This window comes from Oryctolagus cuniculus, chromosome 11 (genome assembly GCF_964237555.1).
Source record: "Oryctolagus cuniculus chromosome 11, mOryCun1.1, whole genome shotgun sequence".
Classification (NCBI taxonomy): Eukaryota; Metazoa; Chordata; class Mammalia; order Lagomorpha; family Leporidae; genus Oryctolagus; species Oryctolagus cuniculus.
In genome coordinates, this window is record NC_091442.1 from 24672845 (window position 1) to 24695943 (window position 23099).

General features: G+C 60.8%; 2 protein-coding genes across 2 annotated transcripts in view; both read right to left on the minus strand.

Annotated features, from left to right (window-relative positions):
• Positions 1 to 413: 413 nt before the first annotated feature.
• LOC103348203 (uncharacterized) lies at positions 414 to 16490 on the minus strand. Its single transcript, XM_070051561.1, has 17 exons — positions 16412 to 16490; positions 16012 to 16220; positions 15472 to 15589; positions 14015 to 14231; positions 13001 to 13105; positions 11614 to 11745; positions 10174 to 10258; positions 10020 to 10083; positions 9234 to 9319; positions 8361 to 8543; positions 6823 to 6876; positions 5841 to 6005; positions 4853 to 4920; positions 4662 to 4707; positions 3340 to 3403; positions 2343 to 2422; positions 414 to 550 (listed from the first exon to the last, which is right to left on the minus strand). The coding sequence occupies exons 1-17, from the start codon at positions 16488 to 16490 to the stop codon at positions 521 to 523; spliced, it is 1785 nt and encodes a 594-aa protein (XP_069907662.1). The 3' UTR covers positions 414 to 520.
• Positions 16491 to 20311: 3821 nt separating this feature from the next.
• Positions 20312 to 23099, minus strand: part of BPIFB1 (BPI fold containing family B member 1) — a 30661-nt gene continuing 27873 nt past the window's right edge. The window contains exons 15-16 of the mRNA XM_051845083.2: positions 22427 to 22503; positions 20312 to 20445 (exon numbers count right to left, since the gene is read on the minus strand). Coding sequence (XP_051701043.2) covers positions 20413 to 20445; positions 22427 to 22503 — 110 coding nt within the window. The 3' untranslated portion in view covers positions 20312 to 20412. The remainder of the gene's footprint in view (positions 20446 to 22426; positions 22504 to 23099) is intronic.

The window sequence follows — 23099 nt, forward strand, 5'->3', positions numbered from 1 at the left end:
AGTGGTGGACATTTCATCACGGTGAGTCCAAAGGTTCCCCTTGTCTGCCCTGGCCGGGCCAGGAGCGACAGGTGCCCAGGTGTGGGAGGGACCTCGTGCGTCGTCATCTCTGCACCCCCACAGCCAGGCCTTGGCCACGCGTCCGCCTGTGAGGCCCTCTGGTGCTGGGCCTGCTCTGCTCACTGCCCTGTCCTGCCTGGCCATGTGGGCTAGGGAGTCTGGGGGGTGGGGTTTTTCCCTGAACCCCCTCCCCGCCACGAGGGCCGTGTTCTGGGGCGTGTGCACATCACTCCGCTGCCCGCTGCCAGGGGCCAGCAGGGTGAGAAAACCCTCATGTAAATCTTTCTCGCAGCCCCCGACCCCACCCCTGCCATCCGGGTCCTCTTCGCAGACTCAGTGCCGGACTCCTGCTCAGGGAGGAAGCATCTTTATTGGTGGAATCGGGTGTTTCCTTCTCAGACCCCCAGGTCTGTGGCGGCGGGGGCTGGGGCTGGGGCAGGGACTGGGCTGTCAGCACCGGCTACTCCGGAACGGTCAGCAACAGGAAACCCTGGGGGTGGAAGCAGAGACACTCCCCATCTGAACCTGGCACCCACTGAGCCTGCCCTCTCCAGGCCACTCATCCTTGGCATGGTCCGGGACGGCAGAGTCAGGGGCCTGATGGATGAGGGGGTGGAGCTGCGGGACTGTGTGTGAAGGAACAGACCGGATTCGGGGCTCTTGCAGAGATACAGTGACTGAGTGAGTGACAGTGCGTGAGTGGGTGATAGGGCAGCCACATGAGGACGTGCAGGTTGTACACTGCCCAACTGCAGGTGGCACTGTTCACAGACACTGGAGTCTGATGGGTGTACCCCGGAGTTGTGTGATTTGTAACCTGCATAGAAGCGAGCCAGGGAGGGGCCTTGCCTCTTGTAGGTTGGTTAGGAGCCAGGGCCGTGGCTGGTTCAGGCTTGGCTGTGCCCTGAGCCGATGGGCCCACCTTGCCGGGACCTGCGGCCTCACTTCTGGAGGGTCCCCTATAGTGGGTCCCTCAGCCCCTCTGGCATATGTCAGGGTATCCCCTCTGCCAGGCCCCCCTGGCCTGAAGCTGGCGTTAAGGATGCACCTGCTGCTGTCCCCTCCCGCCCCCTTCTTCACAGCAACTTCTGGTGCTTGAAAAAAAAAAAGCGGGTTCCTCATGTTTCCTGAGCGTGGGGACTGGGAGTGTCCTGGGTCTCGGCTCGGGCGGAAGCTGAGGGTCCTGAAGCTTGCTTTCTGGGGTCAGGTAGGGCTGGGTGAGATCCGTGGGCCTAACAGTTCTGTGTTTGCAGCTCGGGGTGGGGGGGGCGGGAGGGAGTGTCTCTATACCCATTTTGCAGACAGGGACAGCGGGTTCAGCGAGGCGCAGTGGTTCTCTCTGCCTCTGCCCTTCCTGTTCTGCCCTTTAAGGTGGGAGACAAGGAAAGGAAAGGGCCCTCCCCGCTGAGCCTGCCTCTCAGAGTCCCCTGCAGTGGGAGGGGAAGGCAGCCGAGTGGGCAGGGCCATGCTGCCGGCTGCTCAGAGGCAGCGGTGGCCTGGGGCCCTCGGTGCCGCCTCCTCTGGACTCTGGGTGGGAGCGTGGCAGTGGGTGGTCTGTCTGCTCTCTGCCGCATCTTACCTCCCAGACGGCAGGGGCCGGAGGCAGAGCACCCGAGGTCTGGGGGCTGTGTGACTTGGCTTTGACGTCAGGTGAAGCCCGGTTGGAATCCTGCTCTGGCCGCTCTGAGGCCGAGTTCCCTCACTTGTAAAATGGGAGGACCAGGGGTCGGAGTTGGGGTGCAGCAGGTTAAGCCGCTGCCTGCGATGCCAGCATCTCATATTGGAGTGCCTGTTTGAGTGCTGGCTGCTCTGTTTCCCATCCAGCTCCCTGCTAATGCACCTGGGACGGCAGCAGAGGATGGCCCTGCCACCCATGTGGGAGACCCGGATGTGGCTCCTGGCTTCACAGCCTGGCCCAGCCCCATCCGTTGCAGCTATTTGGGGAGTGAACCAGCAGATGGAATATCTATGTCTCCTTCTCCCTTTCTCTCTGTCACTCTGGCTTTCAAGTAAACAAAACAAATCTTTAAAAAACTGGGAGGGAAAATGGCACCAGCTTCATGGTGCTAACTGCAGGCCCCTGTGGAAGGCATGGCCTGACTGCCCAAGGGGTCCAGGTAGCCAACTCCCTCGTCCGTGAATGGGGGTCTGCACCCAGGCTGGCTGTGGGCAGGAGGTGAGACAGGGAGGCAGAGGCCTTGGCACGCGGCAGTGCTGCTGCACCCCGCAGGATGGGCTCCCACCCGCACGTGTCTCGGGAAGCGCCTTTCCCCGGCACCTACCTGGGAGAGCACCGCCTGGGCCTGCTCGAAGGAGACGCCCTTGATGTTGGGCAGCGGGAGGCCTTGGTCTCTGAGCCGCTCTGCAAGAAGGGAGGGCGGAGGACTTGGGGACTCTTTGAGGACAGGGCGGGGCTGGGCCAGCTGCCCAGAACAGGAAAGGGACTGGTGTGCCCCCTTCCCTTCCTCTTGCTCAGGGGGTCCCTGAGGTGCAAGCAGCTCCCAGCGGGGAGCCGGCCTCTAACAGGCTCCTCTGCACCCCTGTCTGGGCCGTCTCCCCAGGGGACCTCCTTCCTGGCGGCACTGTGAGGGGGTTCAGTTTGTGGAAGGTTTCCTAGGACGCTCTTGACGAGTTTGGTTTTTCTTAATGGAGGAAAATGGCTGAGAACATCCCAGGATGTGTCCGCGTGTGGGCAGACGCGGAAGCAGTGGACATTTGATTGTATCAATACCCACTGCTAGGTCAGAGCAGGAGAATATTCCAGATTTATACTGACTGATCAAATACATGGTAAAGAATGCCTAAAGCAGGTTTTTGGTTAGTTGGTGAATTGGAGAGCTGATCACTTTGTAGTTTGCGTTTCAGTGGATTAACCACTGGGTGGGTTGGTTTCCAGCAAACTGAGTTTCCACCATTTTCCCTTGAGGCCCGGCCTGGGCCTCTGCTGCCCCCTGCTGGCCTAATGTATCATTCCAGGGTGCAGGAAAAGAGCTGCCTCTGGGCTCCCATCACCCTCAGACCTGGCCGAGTCCTCTTCCTGGCCCCTGCTTTGCATCTGAGCCCGCCTCACCGCTAGCTGGGCCAAGAACAGCCCCTCATGGGCCACCCCACCCGGATTTCAATCACTGGCTCAAGCTCGCGTCCCTCGGCTGTGCCCAGGGGCGCTCCCAAGCCCACCCGAAGGGGGATAGGCAGAAGCAGCTGTCCGGGGCACCCCCGGGCCATGTTTGCCGCTGCACCCAGGACCCGTGGGCACAACAGAGAAGGAAAGAGGCTCACGGTTGTGGCGGGGCAGAAACGTCCTGCTCAGGAGCTCTGCAAGCGGAGCCCGTAGCTGTGTCTCCTGCAACACGGAAGGAGGACAGCACGGTCACGGGGCTGTGCGGGCAGGTTCTGACCACAGGAAGGGGGTCCCCTGGGCAGGTGCCCACAGGGGCGAGGAGTTCTGGGGGCGCCACTTGTGAACTGGACCCACTTTGGGGGCGAAGGGCCTGGGAACCTCGGGAGCTTGAACGAGAGACACTGCCACCCACTTGGCACCCTGAGGGCCAGCCTAGGCAAGAGGAAGCCCTTGCAGTGTGGCCCCCAGGGCCCGCGCCTCGCAGGGACCAAGCCCCCAAGGGGCTCTCTAATGGGGCAGAGGTTGTGTCATTGCCTCTGTCACTGTGCTGGGGCGTGAGTGCCTCCAAGGTAGGGACACAAGGTTAGACACGAAGTAGGTACTTAGTGGCCGGTGCTGTGGCACAGAGAATTAAGCCACTGCCTGCAGTGCTGGCATCCCATATGGGTGTCAGTTTGAGTCCCTGCTGCTCCACTTCCCATCCAGCTCCCTGCTAATGAGACTGGGGAAACAGCCGAAGATGGTCCAAGTGTTAGGACTTGCTAGGCCGTTTGGGGCAGACATAGTTAACGTCACACCTGGCAAACCAAATCCTAGTTAGGAATGACCCTGAGGATGTTGTGACAAAGTTTTAATGGCCTAAGTTTTATTCCCCCTCAGGGGGCATCTTAGGGGGCATCAGACCAGTCCTGGGCCCCGGGGCTGATGAGAGCACACATAGCAGTTGATAACACCCATCACCCATCGGGGGTGTCCTGCACGGTCAGGGCCACCTCTTGCTGTGGACGTGGGGTTTTGCACACGACTAAAAAGGCAAGCGTCTGTCCCGGGGGCTGAGCTTTCTCCCGACCCAGCTTGCTGTTCCAGCGGACTTCTTACCTGCCCCCCCGCCCCCCCCCATCTTTGCTCTGCTATCCTGTTTTTGGTGAAACTCTCCTCCTTGGCTGGTTGCCCCTTTGTCTTATCGGGGCTGAAAGCTCCAGTAACCTACACCAAGTGCTTGGGCCCCTGCCGCTATTGTGGGAGACCCGGATGGAGTCCAGGCTCCTGCTTTGGCTGTTGTGGCCATCTGGGTGCTCAGAAAACACTTGCTAAGTGTAGGAAAGGATGTAGTGGGCAAGTGTGAGCCCCAGAGGCTTCCTCCCCCACCCCACGCCCCGCCCCAGGGGGCTGTGGGGGCTTCAGGGCACAGTGAGGTCAGGGATACCGACCTGGCCAGGTCAGGACCTCAGAGAGGCCAAGGCTGAGGGCAGGGACTCACCTGCCCCCCGAGGCCCGTGGGGAAAGTGCCCAGGATGACTGCGATGCTGGCGGGGAGAGGAGATGGCACTTTAGGCTGGGACAGCCGCTCGGGGTGCAGAGCCCCGCGCCCCTCCCTCACACCCGCCCACCACCCGCTCTGTCCGGTGGCCGTCTTATCTGTTCCCAACATCCCAAATCCCAAGACGTTACCTGTTTGGAGCGAACTGGAGCTTTAGTTCCTGATTCTGGGAGGCAAACACAGGCTCGGAAAAGAGTTGCTGTGAGGAGGCGGAGTTAGGTCGGCAGGGCGGGGGGTTTCTGCTCCAGCCGGGGGGGATGCTCACCCCCCGCTCCAAGGCACACGGGCTGGGGGGGTGGCAGCTGGTCCCTGCCCCCATCCCACAATGCCTTGGGCTGCAGCCGCTGCGTGCCTGGAGAGCAGACCTTGCACAGGTGTGCCTGGCTGTGGGTGTGCTGGATGCAGGGGAGTCCAGTGGAGCCCCAGCCTTTTGGGATGAGCATCCCTGGGCCCAGAGTCACCCTTGCTGGAGGCCCTAGGACCCCTGGCCTTGAGAGGGTGCCGCTGGGCCTCCACCAGTCACAGTCGTAGATGTGGGTCACCGCCAGCCAAACAGGACCTGATTCTTGGCCATGGGATCAGGCAACTACGCCCCCAGTACCCTGCTGACCCCTGGATGCCACCTGTGTCACCATGGTGGGTGACCCTCCTGCCCCCTTACCCTAGGCAGGTACACTCCCAGTTTCCAAGTCTGTGGAATGCGCAGGAGGAGTCCCAAGGGGCTCAGGGTAAAGTTGAAACCTGGGGGGAGGGGTGCATCTCCCATGGGAGGTAGGGGGACACAGCCAGGCACACTGAGGCCGGCTGGGAACCCTGCTGTCTCAGCACTTCCTCCCGGGCTCTCCGTGCAGCGTCCAGGGCAGACAGACCCGAGTACCCAGTGAGGCTCGAGCCCAGGGGCCAGAGGGCAAACACATGGCCTGCCGAATGGGCCCTTGGGGAGCACTGGGGTGACCTGGGCAGAACCGGCATTCAAGTGCTTGAACGTTGTAGCGGCCGGCACGGCTGTCAGGGCGTGGACTGATTGAAGGTGAGGAGGAAACACCAGTGCCCCCCATGACCCTGCCTTGGAGGGGCCCCTGCAGGGAAGCAAATGAGCCCCCTTCACGGCTCACTCACCCAGAAAACTGAGACCGAAGAGGTGTTGCTAGGCCCTGGCAGCACCAGTGAGCCTGGCTGCATGACCGTGAACTTGTGGCCATCAAAGTGGACGCTGGGAGGATGAGGGGCGCTGATGGTCAGCCCCACGCCCCCTCTCCACTGATGAGAGGCCTGCACAAGGTCCTAGGGGACGAGGTGCGGGCGGGGAGTCAGGGCTCTGGGTTTTCACCCTGGCTCTGCGGCCATTTGCTGTGCAGCCCTGGGGAGGTTGCTTCCCCGCCCTGAGCTGCTTCAAGGTGGGGTTACTGCCTGCTGTCCTGAGCACACGTGGCAGGTAAGAGCAGAGCGACTGGGGACGAGAGTCCAGCTCTGCTACCTGCAGCTGCGTGGCCCGAGGCAAGCCTCTGACTCTTCCCGTGTCTCAGTTTTCACACTGAAACAGGCGTACTAGTTGCACCTGTTCCATAGAGGCGCAGTGAGGGTTTAAAGAGTCTGGTATTTGAAGTGCCTAGAGGAAGGCGGGTCAGCGGTGGTGCTTGCCGGGGGTGGGGGGCGGGGGGTGGCGTGCTCTGGGAGGCTCTGGAGAGGGGGTGTTGAGCAGGTTTGAACCCTGGTTCTGCCACTTCCTGGGCAGTGTGGGCTTGGGCAAGGGGATTCACCTGCTGGGTGCTGTGTTTGAATTTGCTCACCCGTAACAGGGGTGACGGTGCGGGGCTGGTGTCACTGTCCACTGTCTTCTCCGTGAGCCGGGCACAGCAGTGACAGCCACACAGCCCTGGTCCCCGGGGCTGTGCAGGGAGCTCAGTGCCTTCACGGCACCGTCTCACCGGATCTTTACGACACCCGCAAAGCAGGTGCGGGGACGTTTGGAGCCCACAGCAGGAAACTCTGGTCCAGTGGAACACACCCAGGCGGCCTCCCGGCCCAGTCACATCACCCACAGCCTGCGGTCTCCCCGGGCCAAGCGCTGGAGGAGGGGTCAGTGACACCCCACACCCACCTTGGACCCAGGCTCCAGCTCGCTCGGTGACAGCAGCTGCAGGAGGCCGGCCGCCTGGAAAGGAACAAAGTGTGCATCGGCCGTCAGAACCCGCAGGTCTGCGCTGGCAGGAGACGGAGGGGCAGCTGGACGTGCCGCTCACACGCCGGCCTGTTACAGCACGGGAGGGGCCGTTCAGCTGCCTTCTTTTCGTGGTCTACCTGGAAAAGTTCACCTTTTATTCTTGCATGATTTTTCTCCCAGTATTTTATCCTGAGAGTTTCTATATATACAGCAAAACTGAAAGAACATTATAGAGAACATATGTGGTTGCTCACCACCCAGATTCTTCTGTTAACATTTTTATTTTTCTTTTTTTAAAAGAATATTTATCTATTTATTTGAGAGGTAGAATTACAGAGGGGGGGGAGGGGAGAGGGGAGAGGGGAGAGGGGAGAGGGGAGAGGGGAGAGGGGAGAGGGGAGAGGGGAGAGGGGAGAGGGGAGAGGATCTTCCATCCACGGGTTCACTTCCCAAATGACCACACTGGCCGGAGCTGCGCCTATCCGGAGCCAGGAGCCAGGAGCGTCTTCCAGGCCTCCCACGTGGAATCGATTTACCTTACATATGTCAGCACTGAGAATTCCTCTCAGTGTGTAACAGCCTCGAATAAAAATACACGCACTCTTGGGGCAGGCACTGTGGCGCAGCAGGTGAAACGCCCTGGCCTGAACCGGTTCAAGACCTGGCTGCTCCTCTTCCGATCCAGCTCTCTGCTGTGGCCTGGGAAAGCAGTGGAAGATGGCCCAAGTGTGTGGGCCTCTGCACCCACATGGGAGAACCAGAAGAAGCTCCTGGCTCCTGGATTGGATCGGTGCAGCTCTGGCTGTTGTGGCCAACTGGGGAGTGAACCAGCAGATGGAAGACCTCTCTCTCTCTCTCTCTCTCTCTCTCTCTCTGCCTCTCCTTCTCTCTCTGTGTAACTCTACCTTTCAAATAAATAAATACATTTAAAAAAAATAAGAAGGCCTTCACCGCGGCTCAATAGGCTAATCCTCCGCCTAGCGGCACCGGCACACCAGGTTCTAGTCCCGGTTGGGGCGCCGGATTCTGTCCCGGTTGCCCCTCTTCCAGGCCAGCTCTCTGCTGTGGCCAGGGAGTGCAGTGGAGGATGGCCCAAGTGCTTGGGCCCTGCACCCCATGGGAGACCAGGAGAAGCACCTGACTCCTGGCTTCGGATCAGCGCGGTGTGCCGCGGTGCAGCGGCCATTGGGGAGTGAACCAACGGAAGAGAAAGACCTTTCTCTCTCTCTCTCTCACTGTCCACTCTGCCTGTCAAAAAAAAAAAAAAAAAAAAAAAGGAGGAACAACAAAGAGGTATGGGTGTTCAGGAAAGTCTCCCCAGGTGAGGGCATTTCTGTGTCGGGTTCTAAAGGTTGGGTAGGAGCTCTCCAGGTGGGGTCCACCCAGAAAGGACCTTTCCCCACCTGCACCCTGGCCTCTCCACGTGAGAGACACTGGTGACGTTCTGTCCCACCCCCCCTTCCTCGAGCACTCACTGTGGAGTCCTGGGGGTCCGCGTGGGTGTCCTCGCTGGAGTAGAGGCAGGACAGGATGTCATTGTAGACGTCCACCCAGAAGACCAGGTCTGCCACGCTGCCCTGGCTTAACCTCGGCATGGGCTGGGGGACGGGGCGGTCAGGCCTTGGGGCTCTCTGGCCTGGGCTGCAGCGGGTCACGAGCTCCCGAGAAAGAAGGGGGATGGAGCTCAGTGGGGGCAGCTCCCCAGCCAGCGCTGGCTCGGAGCGGCTGGCCGCGTCTGCCCTCCCACCAGGGCCTCACCACTCGGCTCGCCGTGCCCACCCTCCCACCAGGGCCTCACCACTCGGCTCGCCGTGCCCACCCTCCCGCCAGGGCCTCACCACTCGGCTCGCCGTGCCCACCCTCCCGCCAGGGCCTCACCACTCGGCTCGCCGTGCCCACCCTCCCGCCAGGGCCTCACAGCAGCGCTGCCGGATGCGCAGTGCACCTGCAGCACGTGTCGGTTGCGGAGACCAAGGCCCAGAGGGGACGTGACTCACTGAGATCAGGTGAGAGGCAGACGGGGCCGCATTCCCGCCCCCTCCATCCTGCCCACCCTCCTCCTGTCACTCCCCGGGACAGCAGCCGGGCAGACACGGCCGGCCGTGCTTTCTCGCAGCTCTGCGCCTGCCCCAGGCCCTCTGGTCAGAGCCTGGCCTGGCTCGCTGCCCGTGCAGCGCCCTGGCCTCTCGCCCTCCGGGCCCCCTGAGCCGCCCCTTCTCCTCCTCGGCTGCCTCCTTCCTCTGTCACTTTTCTCCTGTCCAGAGAAGCCCAACCCCTCTCCCCCAGCAGCCCCGACAGCGGGCACGGCACGCACAGGATGCCTGCAGCTGCAGCGGGGGCCGGCTCACCAGGGCGCGCATCAGGATGGCCTCCTCCGTGAACTCCGTGGATGTGATGTAATACTGGAAGTCGTCCCGGCCCCAGCCGGTCGGGGCTGCAGGGGGGACATGAGACGGGCTCAGCCTGCACTTCTCCCTCCCAGCTTATGTAATGTTGTCATTGTATTAAAGGCCACACACACACACACACAGATCTTCCATCTGCCGGCTCACTCCCCAAATCCCCACAATAGCTGGGGCATGACCAGGCTGAAGCCGGGAGCTAGGTGCTCTATCTGGCCCTCCCACGTGGGTGGCAGGGACCCACATCCTTGTGCCATTGCCCGTGCTTCCTGGGTGCTCATGAGCAGGATGCAGGATTGGAAGTGGAATGGCCAGGACGTGGGTCAGGCCCTCTGATACACGAAGGAGTCCCAAGCACTTCACCACTGTACCAAATACCAGGCTCTCTCTGCTTAGCAAGAGGTTCCTTGAGCACCAGGCTTGTGCTTCTTGTAATAGCGAACGTTCACGGAGCGACAACTTTGTGCCAGGTTATGTGTATTATCACAACAGTGCAACTCTGTGGGCCTATGATTAGTCCCGTTTTACAGACTGGGAAACTGAGGCTCAGGGTGGGAAACAACTTAGCAAGGTCACAAGCTACATCATCCCTCCCGCCACTGCACTGAAAGCCAGCTACCCGTGGACAGGGTGCGTCTGTCCTGTTCCCCTGTATTCCCAGGGCCTAGAACAGCGCCTGGCTCCAAGCAGGGGGAGGGCAGGCCAGTCCCGCCCTGGCCAGCAGCAACGTACGCAGAGTGCTGTGTAGGAGGTCTGCCAGCAGCAAGTTGAGCAGGCTCGTGGCCTCGGGACACACCTGCAGGGAAGGCAGGAGGGGCCTCAGCGGGGTCAGGGTGAGGTTGCTGCCTCCGGGGTCCCCTCTCTCCCAGGAGGCCGGGCAACTCACCATCTTCTGTAGGAGGAAGGGCAGTGTCTCGTCCAGGACTCCCGACACCAGCTCCAGAAGCTTGTTCACCACGAGGGAGTCCGTCCTGGAGGAAGGGGACAGCCCGTGGGGTCTGACGCCCGGGGGAGCCGCGGCCGGTGCAGCGCGCAGGCCCAGAGCGGCCGCTTCCTTCCGTTTCCCCGCTGGCCTCTGCGCCCCCTCTTCTCCGTCGCCCCTCCTTTCCATTTCTGTCTCTCTCTACCTGCTGCTTGCCCTCTTGCTTTCTCTGACTTTCTCCTCTCTCTCGCTTTCTAAAAATTGTATTTACTGGGGCCAGCGCTGTGGTGCAGCAGGTTAATCCTTCACCCTGCAGTGCCGGCATCCCATATGGGCCCCGGTTCTAGTCCCGGCTGCTCCTCTTCCGATCCAGCTCTCTGCTATGGCCTGGGAAAGCAGTGAAAGATGGCCCAAGTGTGTGGGCCCCTGCACCCACGTGGGAGACCCGGAAGAAGCTCCTGGCTCCTGGCTTTGGATCGGCCCAGCTCTGGCCATTGTAACCATTTGGGAAGTGAACCAGCAGATGAAGACCTTTCTCTCTGTCTCTCCTTTTCACGGTCTGTAACACTACCTCTCAAATAAATAAATAAAATCTTTAAAGACATTATTCACTTAGCAATTGAGATGGAGATCCCATCCACTGGTTCCGTCTCCAAAGGCCTGTGATGGCAAAGCCAGGGGCCCAGGAATCAGAGCAGGTCTCCCGCACGGGCGGCAGGGACGCAAGCACTTGAGTGGCACCTGTTGCCTCCCAGGCTGTGCATCAGCAGGAAGCTGGGATTGGGAGCAGAGCCAGGCCTTGAACCAGGCCCTCTGCTGTGGGACGTGGACATTCCGAGTGGCATCTGAGCCTCTGGGCCAAAGTCCCGCCCCTCCCCTCCCTCTCTGCGTTTCTCCCTGATTCTCTCTGCTTCTGTTTGTGAGCGGAGTCTGGGGTTTCCGAGCAGGGAGAGGTCACGCAACGCTTCCTGGAGGAGGTTTAGTGCTGGGTGCATGTGAGAATGACAGCTGGTGCCACCTTCCGTGGCAGACTCTGCACTGCATGGCTCACACGGCCAGCTCCCCCGCCCCCCACCCCCCCCTCCCCCCCGCCGGCCCTGCGCTGGCTCCCTCCTGTGAGCGATCTCATTTTAATCGAGAGGAACTGAGGCTCCCAGACGTAGGTTAGCTTGGCTGGGGCTCTGTTGTTAGGAAGGAAGCAGCCAAGCTGAGGCTTGCACCTGCATGGATGAACGTGTTCAGTGGTGACATCCAGCGTGAGGTGGGACGTGCTGATGGTAACAAGGGTGGTCAGTGCCCCGGAGAGGACTCTGGCCCCGGTAAGATTCAGCGAAGGATCCGTGTGGGAAGGGCTGGCATCCAGGCCAGCCACGGGGACGGGAACGAGGGGGCACGGGTACTCACTGCTCCAGGACCTCGATGCTCAGGTACCCAGGGGGCGTGTGGCACTCCTCCAAGGCCACCTCGGTCCTGTTCTCGCTCTGTTCCAGCCGTACTCCGATGCGAATGTTCTTAATGACCTTGAGCCACAGGACCCTGTGTGGGCAGTGTGTCTGGGTTGGCTCCAACCCCAGGCTCCAGGCTGAGGCCAGAGATGGCCAAGCTGGTAGCCGGCAGCTGCCTGGCAGCTCAAATGAGAAACCGAGAGACTTGGTTAAGAAGAGGGAAACCTGGAAGACCTAACAACACAGGCCAGCGTCCCCACAGGTGGTGAACTTGGGCTCAGGTGCCCTTGAGATGGCCGCTCGTGCTCCAGTTTGCCACTGCGCCAGCTGCGGCAGTGGTCCAGTTGCATTTCCACCGCAGGGTCAGTACAGGGTAGTGAGTGTTTAACGCCAAGCAGAGAGTACTGTCCTGGGTCCTGGGCCCTATCAGAGAGGTTTCTTGGGGCTGGCACTGTGGTGCAGTGGGCTAAGCCTCTGCCTGCGATGCCAGCATCCCAGTTGGGCACTGGTTCGAGTCCTGGCTGCCTCACTTCCTACCCAGCTCCCTGCTAATGCCCCTGGGAAAGCAGTGGCAGATGACCCAAGTCCTTGGGCCCCTGCACCCACGTGGGAGACCTGGAGGAAGCTCCTGGCTCCCGGCTGCTGTGGCCATTTGAGGAGTGCACCAGCAGGTGGAAGAACTCTCCCTCTCTGTTTCTTCCTTTCTATCTATAACCCTGACTTTCAAATAAACACATAAATTAAAAAAGGGAGCGATCTGCTCTCTGGGCACAGCTCGCTAGTTGGACTGGGAAAGGCATATATGTGAGGACAGCAGCAGTGGATGTGTCGTCCAGGCGGCAGCGAGAACTCCAGCTGCGCGTGCACTGGGCGGCGCGCTCCTCTGTGGGCTGCGTGCTTGCAGCCCCGGGTCCTCACGGTTAGCCAGCGTTCAGGATTCTGCTGGTGAACTCTCACATCAGGACGGAGCTTGGCTTATACCCATTTTATAGATGAGGAAACCGAGGCCCAGGGAATAGATGCCCCTTGCTCAAGGACTCCAAGGCGAGCTTGGTGCAGACCATCTTGAAGCCCTACCCCTGCCCGCCTTCGGTGCCCCTGCCTTCACTCAGACGGGACGCACAGCCCCTGGCTGTTACCTGAGCCTTTGCGGCTGACTCCCTGTGTGATTCCAGATGGGCCCCTCTCCCACTGTGTGCCTCGGTTTCCCCTTCAGTCAAAACAGTTCTGGACACGCCCAGGTGGGAAGGATGACGTTATCCCTCAGGCTGGCGTGTGTCCAACACAGCTCTTGCTGGCTGTGCCGGCTGTGCTGGCTGCCCGGGCCCAGGCGCGGGGGGACTTACCCCTGGAGCGAGAGGTACAGTTTGCAACGCAGCGTCACCTGCATCAGGCTGTCACTCAGGATGTGCAGGGTGACCTCGGGTCCCCTGGCATCTTCTACGACCAACCTGTGAGAGGCGCAGGGGGTGTGGGTGGCTCGGCGGGGCCCCTGTGACTGAGCTGGTATGCACCAGCCGGAAGCTGCATCAGAAGCAGAGTCAGGCCTGGCACCCAGGCACTCCGATACGGGATGTGAGCCTCCCAGGGGGCATCTCCACTGTTGCACTAAATGCTGCTTCTCTCGATTGTTTGAATTTAATTACTTGAAAGGCCATCATGTGGTCTCCCATGGGGGTGCAGGGGCCCAAGTATTTGGGCCATCATGCTTTGCTGGAGCTGGATTGGAAGTGGAGCAGCCAGCACTCAAACAGGTGCTACAACACGGGATCCTGGTGTCATGGCGGTGGCTTAGCCCGCTGCACCTGCCCCCGCCTTGATTTTTAGGTGTTGACGATTCATTACAAATATTTTGGGGTAGACATTCAGCCAAGCAGTTCAGATGTCTGCAGCCCACATCAGAGTACTTGAGTTTGATTCCCGGCTCTGGCTCCTGACTCCTGATACCTGCTAATGCACACCCTGGGAGGCAGCAATTATGGCCCAGGTCCTGGTCCCTGCCACCCACATGGGAGACCTGGATGAAGCTCCTGGCTCCTGGCTTCAACCTGGCCCAGCTCCAGCTGTTGTGAGCATGTGCGGGAGCGAACCAGTAGCTCTGCCTCTCCCCCTCTGTCTCTGTCTCTTTGCCTCTTAAATAAATACATTAAAACCAAACACTGCTATGCAAGTTTATAACATCCAGGCATTGTTGAAACGTGGAGGGTGGCAGAGGTGCCAGGCTGAGATCCCCGGCCTGGGCGTGGAAGGTGTCAGTGGCTTGGCCAGGCAGAGGGACCATGCACTTGCAGGTGCTCCGAGGGCGCCTGGCCCTGTCCGAGGGGAGAGGAAAGGCCCGAGGTGGCCCCGCGGGCACTCACCTGCCTGCCTGGAGCAGCTGGCTTGGCAGAGGGCCACTCCTCCCGGAGAGGAGGTCTCCGACGAGCGACAGGTCCAGGCCACCGTGCCTGTGGGATAGGCGCTCTTTGACGAAGGGGAGGTGATCCAGGGCGGCGGCCCCTTTCCCTGGGGGCCCCGTCACGGGCATCTTGGCCAGGCGGTGCAGGATCTGATTCTCCGAGAGCAGATCGGAGATTTCTGCGGACACAGACGCCTCCTCAGGGAGGGGTGGGTTCCCCCGTCCTGCCCCACCGGTCCCTGCCTGGAGGCACTGGAGCCCCGTGCAGCAGCAGGTCCTCCTTAGGGATTCGGCAGGGCTCTGGGGACAGGAGCACGGTGGCGCCTGCCCTCCGCGGTGCGGTCAGTTGGGGAAGCGGTGAGTGGGGCTGGAGTGAGGGGGCTGAGCGTCTGCTTCAGACAGGTGGTCAAGGAGGCCCTCTCTGTGGAGGGGGCGTTTGAACTGAGACCTGAATGAAGCGGAGGAATTCATTATGGAGAGGTCTGGGGAGAGATCGAGGTAGGCAGGCGGGCGAACAGCACACGAAAGGCCCTGAGGTGGTTACCAGACTGGCGAGTTTCTAAAGCAAAGATAGGTGAAGCCGGAGTGTGGGGAACAGGGAAGGAGCTGGACGGACAACAAGCAGCTCGGCCAGGTTAGGGAGAGGGGCCGGCGTGGTGGCGTAGCAGGTGAAGCCGCTGCCTGGGTGCCGACATCCCAGATGGCCGCCAGTTCGAGTCCTGGCTGCTCCACTTCTGATCCAGCTCCCTGCTAATGTGCCTGGGAAAGCAGCAGAGGATGGCCCAAGTGCATGGGCCCCTGCACCCATGTAGGAGACCCGGATGGAGCTCCTGACTCCTGGTTTTGGCCTGGCTCAGCCCTGGCTGTTGTGGGCATTTGGGGAGTAAAGCACAGGAGGGAAGACTCTCTCTCTCTCTCTCTCTCTCTCTCTCTCTCTCTCTCTCTCTCTCTCTCTCTCTCTCCTTCTCCCTTTGTAACTGTGCCTTTCAAATAACTACCTAAATAAACCTTTTTTGAAAAATAGTTAAGGAGAAAGGAGGACAGACGGGACAAGAGGCACTGAGCACTGGACCAGAGGCTCCGCCCGGGGCTGTGGCAGCCTTGGGACAGAGGTTGCTTCTGCCTGGGGCACTCAGGAGGGGCTTTCGGGGGGAGTGGGCCTCCCCTTGTTGACAGGAATGTCTCTGAGGCAGGAGGAAGAGCAAGAACGAAGGAGGCCCTGAGAAGTCCCGCGGGGTGGGCACTGGGGAGCCAGGGCAGGTGCCAAAGCAGGGGAGGCTCAGCCCTGGGCAAGGCAGGTGCATTCCGGGCTGGAAAGGGGTGTCCAGAGGAGAAGCCTTGAACGGGGAGCAGTGCCATGTCTGCCCCCTGGCTTTCCCCCAGGTTCCCACCTCCCGCCGCTTGCCCCTTGAGCCTCACCTGTCTCCACCTGGTCTTTGCTGATCCGTAAGAACAGGCTGTGGGCCTCTCCTTGGGTGTGGGGCAGCTGCCAGCATAGCAGTGAGCCCCAGAGCAGCAGCAGCATCCTGTCCGGGACCTGGGACACAGATGTCCTCAGAGGGCCTCACCGCCTGGTGTCTCCCTGCTCTGCCTTCTAGAACCCTCGCTCCCGCTTTTGCCGCTGCCCCCAGCCTGGAATGCAGCCCGCCCTCCCCACACCCCGCACAGCGCGGGCCAAACCGCGGCCCCTGGAGGGCCCACGCTGACTTTGGCACCAGGTGGGCAGCCCTTCACCGAGTCCTCACCACCATGGCCTGGGATCATTGACGCCAGGTCCATTTTACAGATGATGAAACTGAGGCTCAAAGGGAGAAAGGAGTTGCCCCTGGTGACAGTGAGTGGCAGAGCTGGGATTTGAACCCAGGCTTGCCCGGCGCTCAGAACCTGTGGACCACATCACATCACTGCAGATCCTCACAAAATACTGGGGAGAGGCCCATGGTGGCCTCGGGTCCTCACCTCTCCCAGAATGGGGCCACTGGGATCTCGCTGGACTCTGTGTCCAGCTTCCCAGGAAGACACTTTAGTGCCCTGAGCCGGGGCGGGGGGCCAGCCCTGGGCGGGGAGCCCGGCCTCCTGCTCCGGGCTCTCCGTGGAGGCGGGGCTGTGGGCAGGGCTGGCCAGGGGCTTCTGGCCAAACTCACAGGACCCATGGGGAGGGGCGGCGCCTGGGGCAGGCTCAGGGGAGGTGGGCGGGGTCCTGTGGTTTTGGAGCGGGGGCCCTTCTCTTTGGAACCACATCAGAGCTGCTGGCCTGGGGCAGGCCCCAGTTCTTGGCTGCTAATGACAAGATGTGGAACCAGGGCAGGTGAGGGGCAGGCGTGGGGAGGCGGGGCGGACAGCTGCAGCCATCCCCCACGCCTGTTCTTCAGCCGTGATCTCTGCTGCGGTATGGTCATGGAGGCCAGGACCCCTGCGGGCCCGGCTCTGGCCCCCATGTTGTTCAAGTCGCTGTGACTGTCACTTCTGAGCTCATGTCTCTGAACCCCAGGTCTGTGGGAGGGAGCGGGGAGGTTTCCCAGAGCGAATCCCAGGGATGCCAGGGCAGGACCAGGCAGGTAGGCTCCAAACAGTTGGGAATTTTGGTTTCCACTTTGTGGATAAGAAGGCTGAGGCTCGGGGCAGGTGTGTGGCGCAGGGGCTAAGATGCCGCCTGGGACACCCACATCCGTCAGAGCGCCTGGCTTCCAGGCGTGGCTGCAGTTCAGATCTCAGGAGCCCCCGGGAGGCAGCAAGTGATGGTCCAGTACTTGTATCCCTGCGCACATGTGGGAGGCCTGGATTGACGTCCAGGCTCCTGGCTTCGGCCTGGCCCAGCCCTGGCTCTTTGGGCATTTGGGGAGTGAACCAGTAGATGGAAGATCTCTCCCAGTCTGCCTCTCTTGCCTTTCAAATAAATAAGACAAGTAAACTTGAAAAAGCAAGCAAGCTGAGACCCAGAGAGGCTCAGTGGCTTGCTCAAGGTCACACAGCCCATCTCGGGTGAAGCTGGAATTCGCACTCAGGGCCAGGAGTGAGAGGGAAGTTCCGTGCTACCATGCAGGGCCAAGCCTTGGGTCCTCACTCCCGTCCCGGCTGCTGGGCGAAGGTCCCCTAATGAGGAGGAGGGGTCCTGACGCCCCCACTGCGAGTAGCCCAGCTCGCTGTGCCAGCAGCCTTAGGGTGCGGCCATCCCCGAGGTGGACCTGACACATCTCTAGGCGGCGTTGATGTTTCGTGAGGTTTCCCCGTGATTAATTCTTCCCCTTGCACAGCTCAAGGACGTGGTCAGGGTGGGGGTTCACCCTGTTCAGCCCCAGACCCGGGGCAGGGGCTGATGGAGGGAGGTCAGGCCCCACGACAGCTTGGGAGATGTAGGGCGGCGTTAGCTGGGTCCTAAGAACCTGCTTTGACGCATGTCAAATGCGAACGGCAATGCTGATCTGATGACAGCATATATGTACATATGTAAATTTAGTTATTTTAAAAAAGATTTGTTTTATTTATTTGAAAGACACAGTTACAGAGAGAGGTAGAATCAGAGAGGGACAGAGAGAGAGAGAGGTCTTCCATCCGCTGGTTCACTCCGCAACTGGCTGCAACAGCCGGAGCTGTGCCAATCCGAAGCCAGGAGCCAGGGGATCCTTCTGGGTCTCCCACGTGGGTGCAGTTGTCCAAGGACTTGGGCCATCTTCTACTGCTTTCCCAGGCCACAGCAGAGAGCTGGATTGGAAGAGGAGCAGTAGGGACTTGAACTGGCGTCCATATGGGATGCTGGCACTGCAGGTGGTGGCTTTACCCACTATGCCACGGAGCCAGCCCTGTGAATTTAATTATTTATTTTATCTTATTTGAAAGGTAGGAAGGGAGACAGGGGAAGAGAGAGGGAGAGGGAGAGGAAGAGGGACAGGGAGAGGGAGAGGGAGAGGGAGAGGGAAGAGATGTAGAAATATCTTCCATCCACTGGTTCACACTCCAAATGTCCGCAGTAGCCACGTCTGAGTCAGGCTGAAGCCAGGAGCCTGGAATTTCACGCGACTTTTCCACGTGGGTGGCAAGGACTCACGTACTTGGGCTGTTACTTGCTACTTCTCAGGTTGTGCCACAGCAGGGGGCTGGATTGGAAGCGGAGGAGCCGGGACTTGAACCAGGCACCCCAAGTGCTGTCCTAACCGCTGTGCCAAGTGCCCGCCCAGCAGCCTATGTGAAGTAGGCTGTTCCTATCCCAGAGTCGGACGCTGTGGACTCGCTGGGCCGGAGGATGCTGTAAGGGCTGGCGCGTCACCCTCGTCTCTGCTGAGCAGATCTCAGCATTACGGCCCAGCGCCATCTCCCGCTGCTCGGGCAGAGAGGGGCCTGGGAGGCGCCGGACTGAAGGGAAACTTGGAGGGCTCCCTCCCTGCAAACGCTGGCCTCCTTGCTCCCTGTTCACTTCCCCGCCCGCTCTCTGCCGGGGTTTCCTGGGAGACATTCTGTTCATAAAGCCCTGCGAGCCTCCATTCATCTGTGTAAAATGGGACGCTAACCCTGCAGGACGAGAGTAGCCCCTGCTGGCACCTGAGCAGCCCTTCGGGAACAGGGCTTGGTGTTATTGTTATTGGAGGAAAACTGGGTGCATGTCCCGCTGTGGAATTGGTGCGAGGCTCAGGCATGGTGGGCGAGGCCCGGCCGCCCGGCCCAGGCCTGGCTGTGGTGTGACGAGGGTCATCATTTGTGGGGGGAGGGGAACTTTATGCCACGTCACCGCTGCTTTCTCTTTGCTCCGAGACTCCCAGGGGAGCAGAGGTTTGCGGCCCGGCTCAGAAGGAGGCTGGCCCAGGAGAAAAGTCCCTCTCCTTCTCTTGGGAGATGGCGACCGCACGAGGAGCAGGGATTCGGGGGCTGTGGTGTGGGGCGTGGGCATGGGGCCGAGCTGGCAGAGCTCTGTCCAGGTGCTGAGCGCAGAGGCTGTGCCGTAGGTCCTGGAGGTTGCTGAATCGCCCAGGCGGTGCCCGGGAGGAGCAGGGTTTGGGCCCCCAGAAACAAGCCCCGACACCAGGACGCTGGAGCGGATCCCAGGACACTGGCAGGGGAGTGGGAGGAGAAGCAGCTGTCACTGTGGGCACCTGGCGCAGTCCTGCTGGCCACTCCCACTGTGGGCGGTGTGAGCCAGGGTGGGCGGAAACCCAGGGTTGTTCCCTGCCCCAGGAAGCCCCAGAGGGCGTGGTTGGTTAGCCCCCCCGGGGATCCACGGCCAAAGCTTTTAGGACCCCGCGTCCCAGCAAGGTCGAGGTCGCAGAGCGGCTCACTCCCACAGGGTCACATGTGTGGGACAGAGATCTCTCTATGGGACCAGGTGGGACCGAGGCCGGGAGGTCCTGCTCCTTCCGCTGGACCCCTCAGAAGCCCCCGGCCCCACAGATCCTTGCACAGCTCCAGGGCACCTCCCCAAGGTGGCCAGAGGTAAGATGGACTTTTTCGCTTCCAGTGTGAGGGGTTAGGACAGCCCTGGGGGACAAGATGCAGAAAACCAGTGAGGAGGGATGTGCCACCCAGTCCTTAGCCTGACACTGGTGCAGGGCCTTGTCCTGGCCCCCACCCCGCCGCTTCCAAGTCCCTCTGGCCTGAGCCGGGTCTTGCGGATAGAAGCTCCTCCCCGCTGCCTCCTGGCTGGCATCTCGTGTGTGCTCTGAATCTGAGAGACGCCTTTTTCCGAAACACCCGCCCCCACGTCTTCCTCTGGGGCCCCCTCGTGTCACTGAAGGGCCCTGGGCACTGGGTGCCTGCAGCTTGGAGTACAGGGGCCCGTGTTCTGAACCTGGATAGGGAAACTGAGGAGCCACTGCGAGTGGCGCACTGTGTGGGTGGGGAGGGCCCCACACCCCGGAGGCCAGGGAACAGTGCGGGCGGTGACACTGTCTGTGCCCCACAGCCCGGAAACGTGGGAGCTACGATGCCCCCCGTTCCAAGGGAAGGAAACTGAGGCCCACAGGGAAGCCACGCGGCGGGGTCTGGAAGCACCGAGGGCCAGGCTGGGTCATTTGCCTCTGTGGTTCAGAGCCCTGGGGCCACCACACTGCCAAGGTCAACAAGACCCACATCTCCTGCACAACACAGACGCTCTTGAGGCCGACACGGAGGGCGGGAAGAAGTGATCTGACTCTGGAAGCATGGGGGAGGGGTCGGGACTGAGCCTAGGTCAGACGTGGCCCAGCCCAGATGAGGTGGAGATGGCTAATCCCCGAGCCTCCCAGGGCGGTGACGCCGTTGCTTGGACAAAGATGTAGTCCGGAGGCAGATGGCACAGAGAGAGTTTATTGCCTGCAGAGGGGGCGGGCTCCGGAGCCTGCGTCTGCACACCCAGCAGGGACCCAGCCTTCCCCAGGCCACACAGGGCAGCTTCTACCAGGAGACCGGGGTGACCACGAGGGCGTTCTGGAACGGGGAGAAAAAGACAAACGAGTTATTATGATTATTATTTTTTAGCTTCCTGCTTTGTTGGATTTGGAGCTGGTTTTGTTCCACAATGTGACCGCTGGCATTCAGGGAGTCATGACCTTGAAGTCACTCATTCTTGGAAGGCTGAAGGAGGAGGGTGTGCATGCGGGCAGCAGCGCAGCGCAGGGGCCAACGGTGCACGGGTAAAGCCTCCATCTGCAGCGGGTGGGATCCCCGCGCCCGCCCGCCGTCACCAAATTCGCCCGGAAGTTTTGTAAGATGCGGATTCCTGGCTGGGTCCATTGCCTCCCAGGCAGCGGGGTTTTATCCGGGCCCGGCTTGCCCTAGAGTCCCTCAGCGTTTAACTGCGGCCCTCCCAGCTGCCACAGGCTGAGGGAGTCTCACGGCCCGTGCCCCGCAGCCTGCATGCTCACGACCTGGCTTCTGCCTCTGGCTCGTCCTCCAGCGCCTTGCCCTGCCTCACATCTGTGCTCCTGGTCGCTCCCCCACTAGACTTTAAACCAGACGACGTCCTAGAGAGACCCCCGTATGCTCGCTGAGGATGAAGGCGCGAGCCAGGACGCTGGGCAGCGGAGCCCTTTCATCCGAAGTGCCTGCCTGGCCGGAACTTGGGCACTGTGGCCATGGGAGGGGGTAGGCCATTCACCTGTGGATTTTACTGTAGAGAATTTCATTTGAAAGGCAGAGAGATAGAGAAAGAAAGAGAGAAAGAGAGAGAGAGGGAGAGAGAGAGACAGAGATCCCTAATTGCCTGCAACAGTTGGAGCTGGGCCAGGCTGTAGGTGGGAGTCCAGACTCCATCGGGGTCTCCCGTATGAGTGGCAGACCCAGCTCCCTGAGCTGTCAGCGCTGCCTCCCAGGGAGCTCATCGCAGGGGGCTGGAATGGCAAGCAGCGCTGGGACTTGGAGCCACGCCCTCTGCCGTGGGGCGAAGGTGTCCAGGCAGCGTCTTAGCTGCATTGCCGAATTGCTTGCCCTCCGTGGGTTTTCTTAATCGCCAATAATTCTGGTCTTTTTTTTTTTTTTTTTAAATATGTGGTTATTTATTTGAAAGTCAGAGTTATGTATAGAGGAGAGAGAGAGAGAGAGAGAGAGAGAGAGAGAGAGAGAGAGAGAGGTCTTCCATCCACTGACTCATTTTCTGGACGGCTACAGTAGCCAGGGCTGGGCCAGGTTGGATCTCTCCCCGTCTAGAGTAAAACTAGAAACTCTAAGCGGGCAGGCTGTCTGGTCTGTTGTGCTCACTGCTGCAGTCTGCGCCTGCGCACAGTAGGTGCTCAGACATGTCTGCTGACGGAGGGCACCTCGCTGCCATTGGCTCTCCGGGCACGTGCTGGGTGTGTGACGTGGGCAATGGGCTTTGCCATCTCTGGCCTCAGTTCCTCCATGTGTAAAGTGGGGATCACGACAGGACCCACTGTGTGGGGTGGGAGCCGTGTGAGGCCTGAGCAGGATGCCGCTTCCCCTGTGTTGAGGGGAGCACTGGGGGTGCCAGGGTGAGTCGTTCGCTGGACAGGGATTTCTGGAACACCTGCTGTGTACCTCTGCGCTTGCCCCAGGTGGCCACCAGGCTCACTCCCTCACCTCCTCCCAGAGGCCTTTGTCACTCCCCTCAGGCTGCCGTGCGGCCTGTGGAGCCCAGGCCAGCTGAGCTCCTGGTACCCGTGTCTACCCTACCACTGTGAAGGCAGGGCTGTTTCCTGTTTGTTCAGTTCTGTGCAGAGGCAGGCCTGGCACGCAGTAGGCCCTCAGGAAAGTGATACCCACGTGAGTGAATGACGAGTGGGGCTAGGGGGTCATCCCCCAGGGTGTGGCAACCTCCTGGCTTGCAGAGGAGGTGTGTGTGTGTGTGTGTGTGTGTGTGGAGGGGAGGGACTTGTCCCGGCTTCCCCTGAGTGACAGCTGTCAGGGCCGGACCCACCCCAGCCGCAGCTGTGCCCGCCCAGCTGCCACTCACCTTGGTCAGAGACCACACGACTTCTGGGAATCCCAAGGCCTTCATCATGGACATCGTGAGCCCAGGTCTTAATTTGCCTGAAACAGCAGGGCAGGGGCTGAGGCGGGTGGCCTGGTGCTGGCCCGGGCAGCTTGCGCGTGCGCAGTGGACGGTCACTTGTTGGTGGCCCCAGCGTCCATCCAACCTCATCTCCCCACCCCTTGCCCCAGCACAGCCCTGGCTGCTTGCCAGGCATGCACGCCTCGCACATCCTCGCACACTCCTGTCAAGAGCCCTCCCTGGCTCCCGTGGGCCACAGCAGGGGATTCTGTGCTCGGAGAGCCCCTGTTCCGATAAAGAGATGAAAAAGGCGAGGCTGGTACAGGTGAGCGACCCTCCTCAGCCCCGGGGCCTGGGGCTCAGAGCAGCCCCACCTCCTCGTGGGCTTGCTCTGCTCGTCACACAAGCGACAGTGGCTGAGAAACGCTGGGCACCCGCTCAGCCCCTTCCAGAGGTCCCCTGTCTGCCTCCAGCGAACGGCCTCTTTTCTTCCCAGTTTGCAGATGGACAAGCTGAGGCTCAGGACTAGAGAGTCTGTCCAAGGCCAGACAGCCAGCGAGAGGGGAGCAGGGCTGCACCCAGGTCTGCCTGGGGTGTGTTCTATCTGTCCGTTCACACCTCTGCCTCCTCCCTG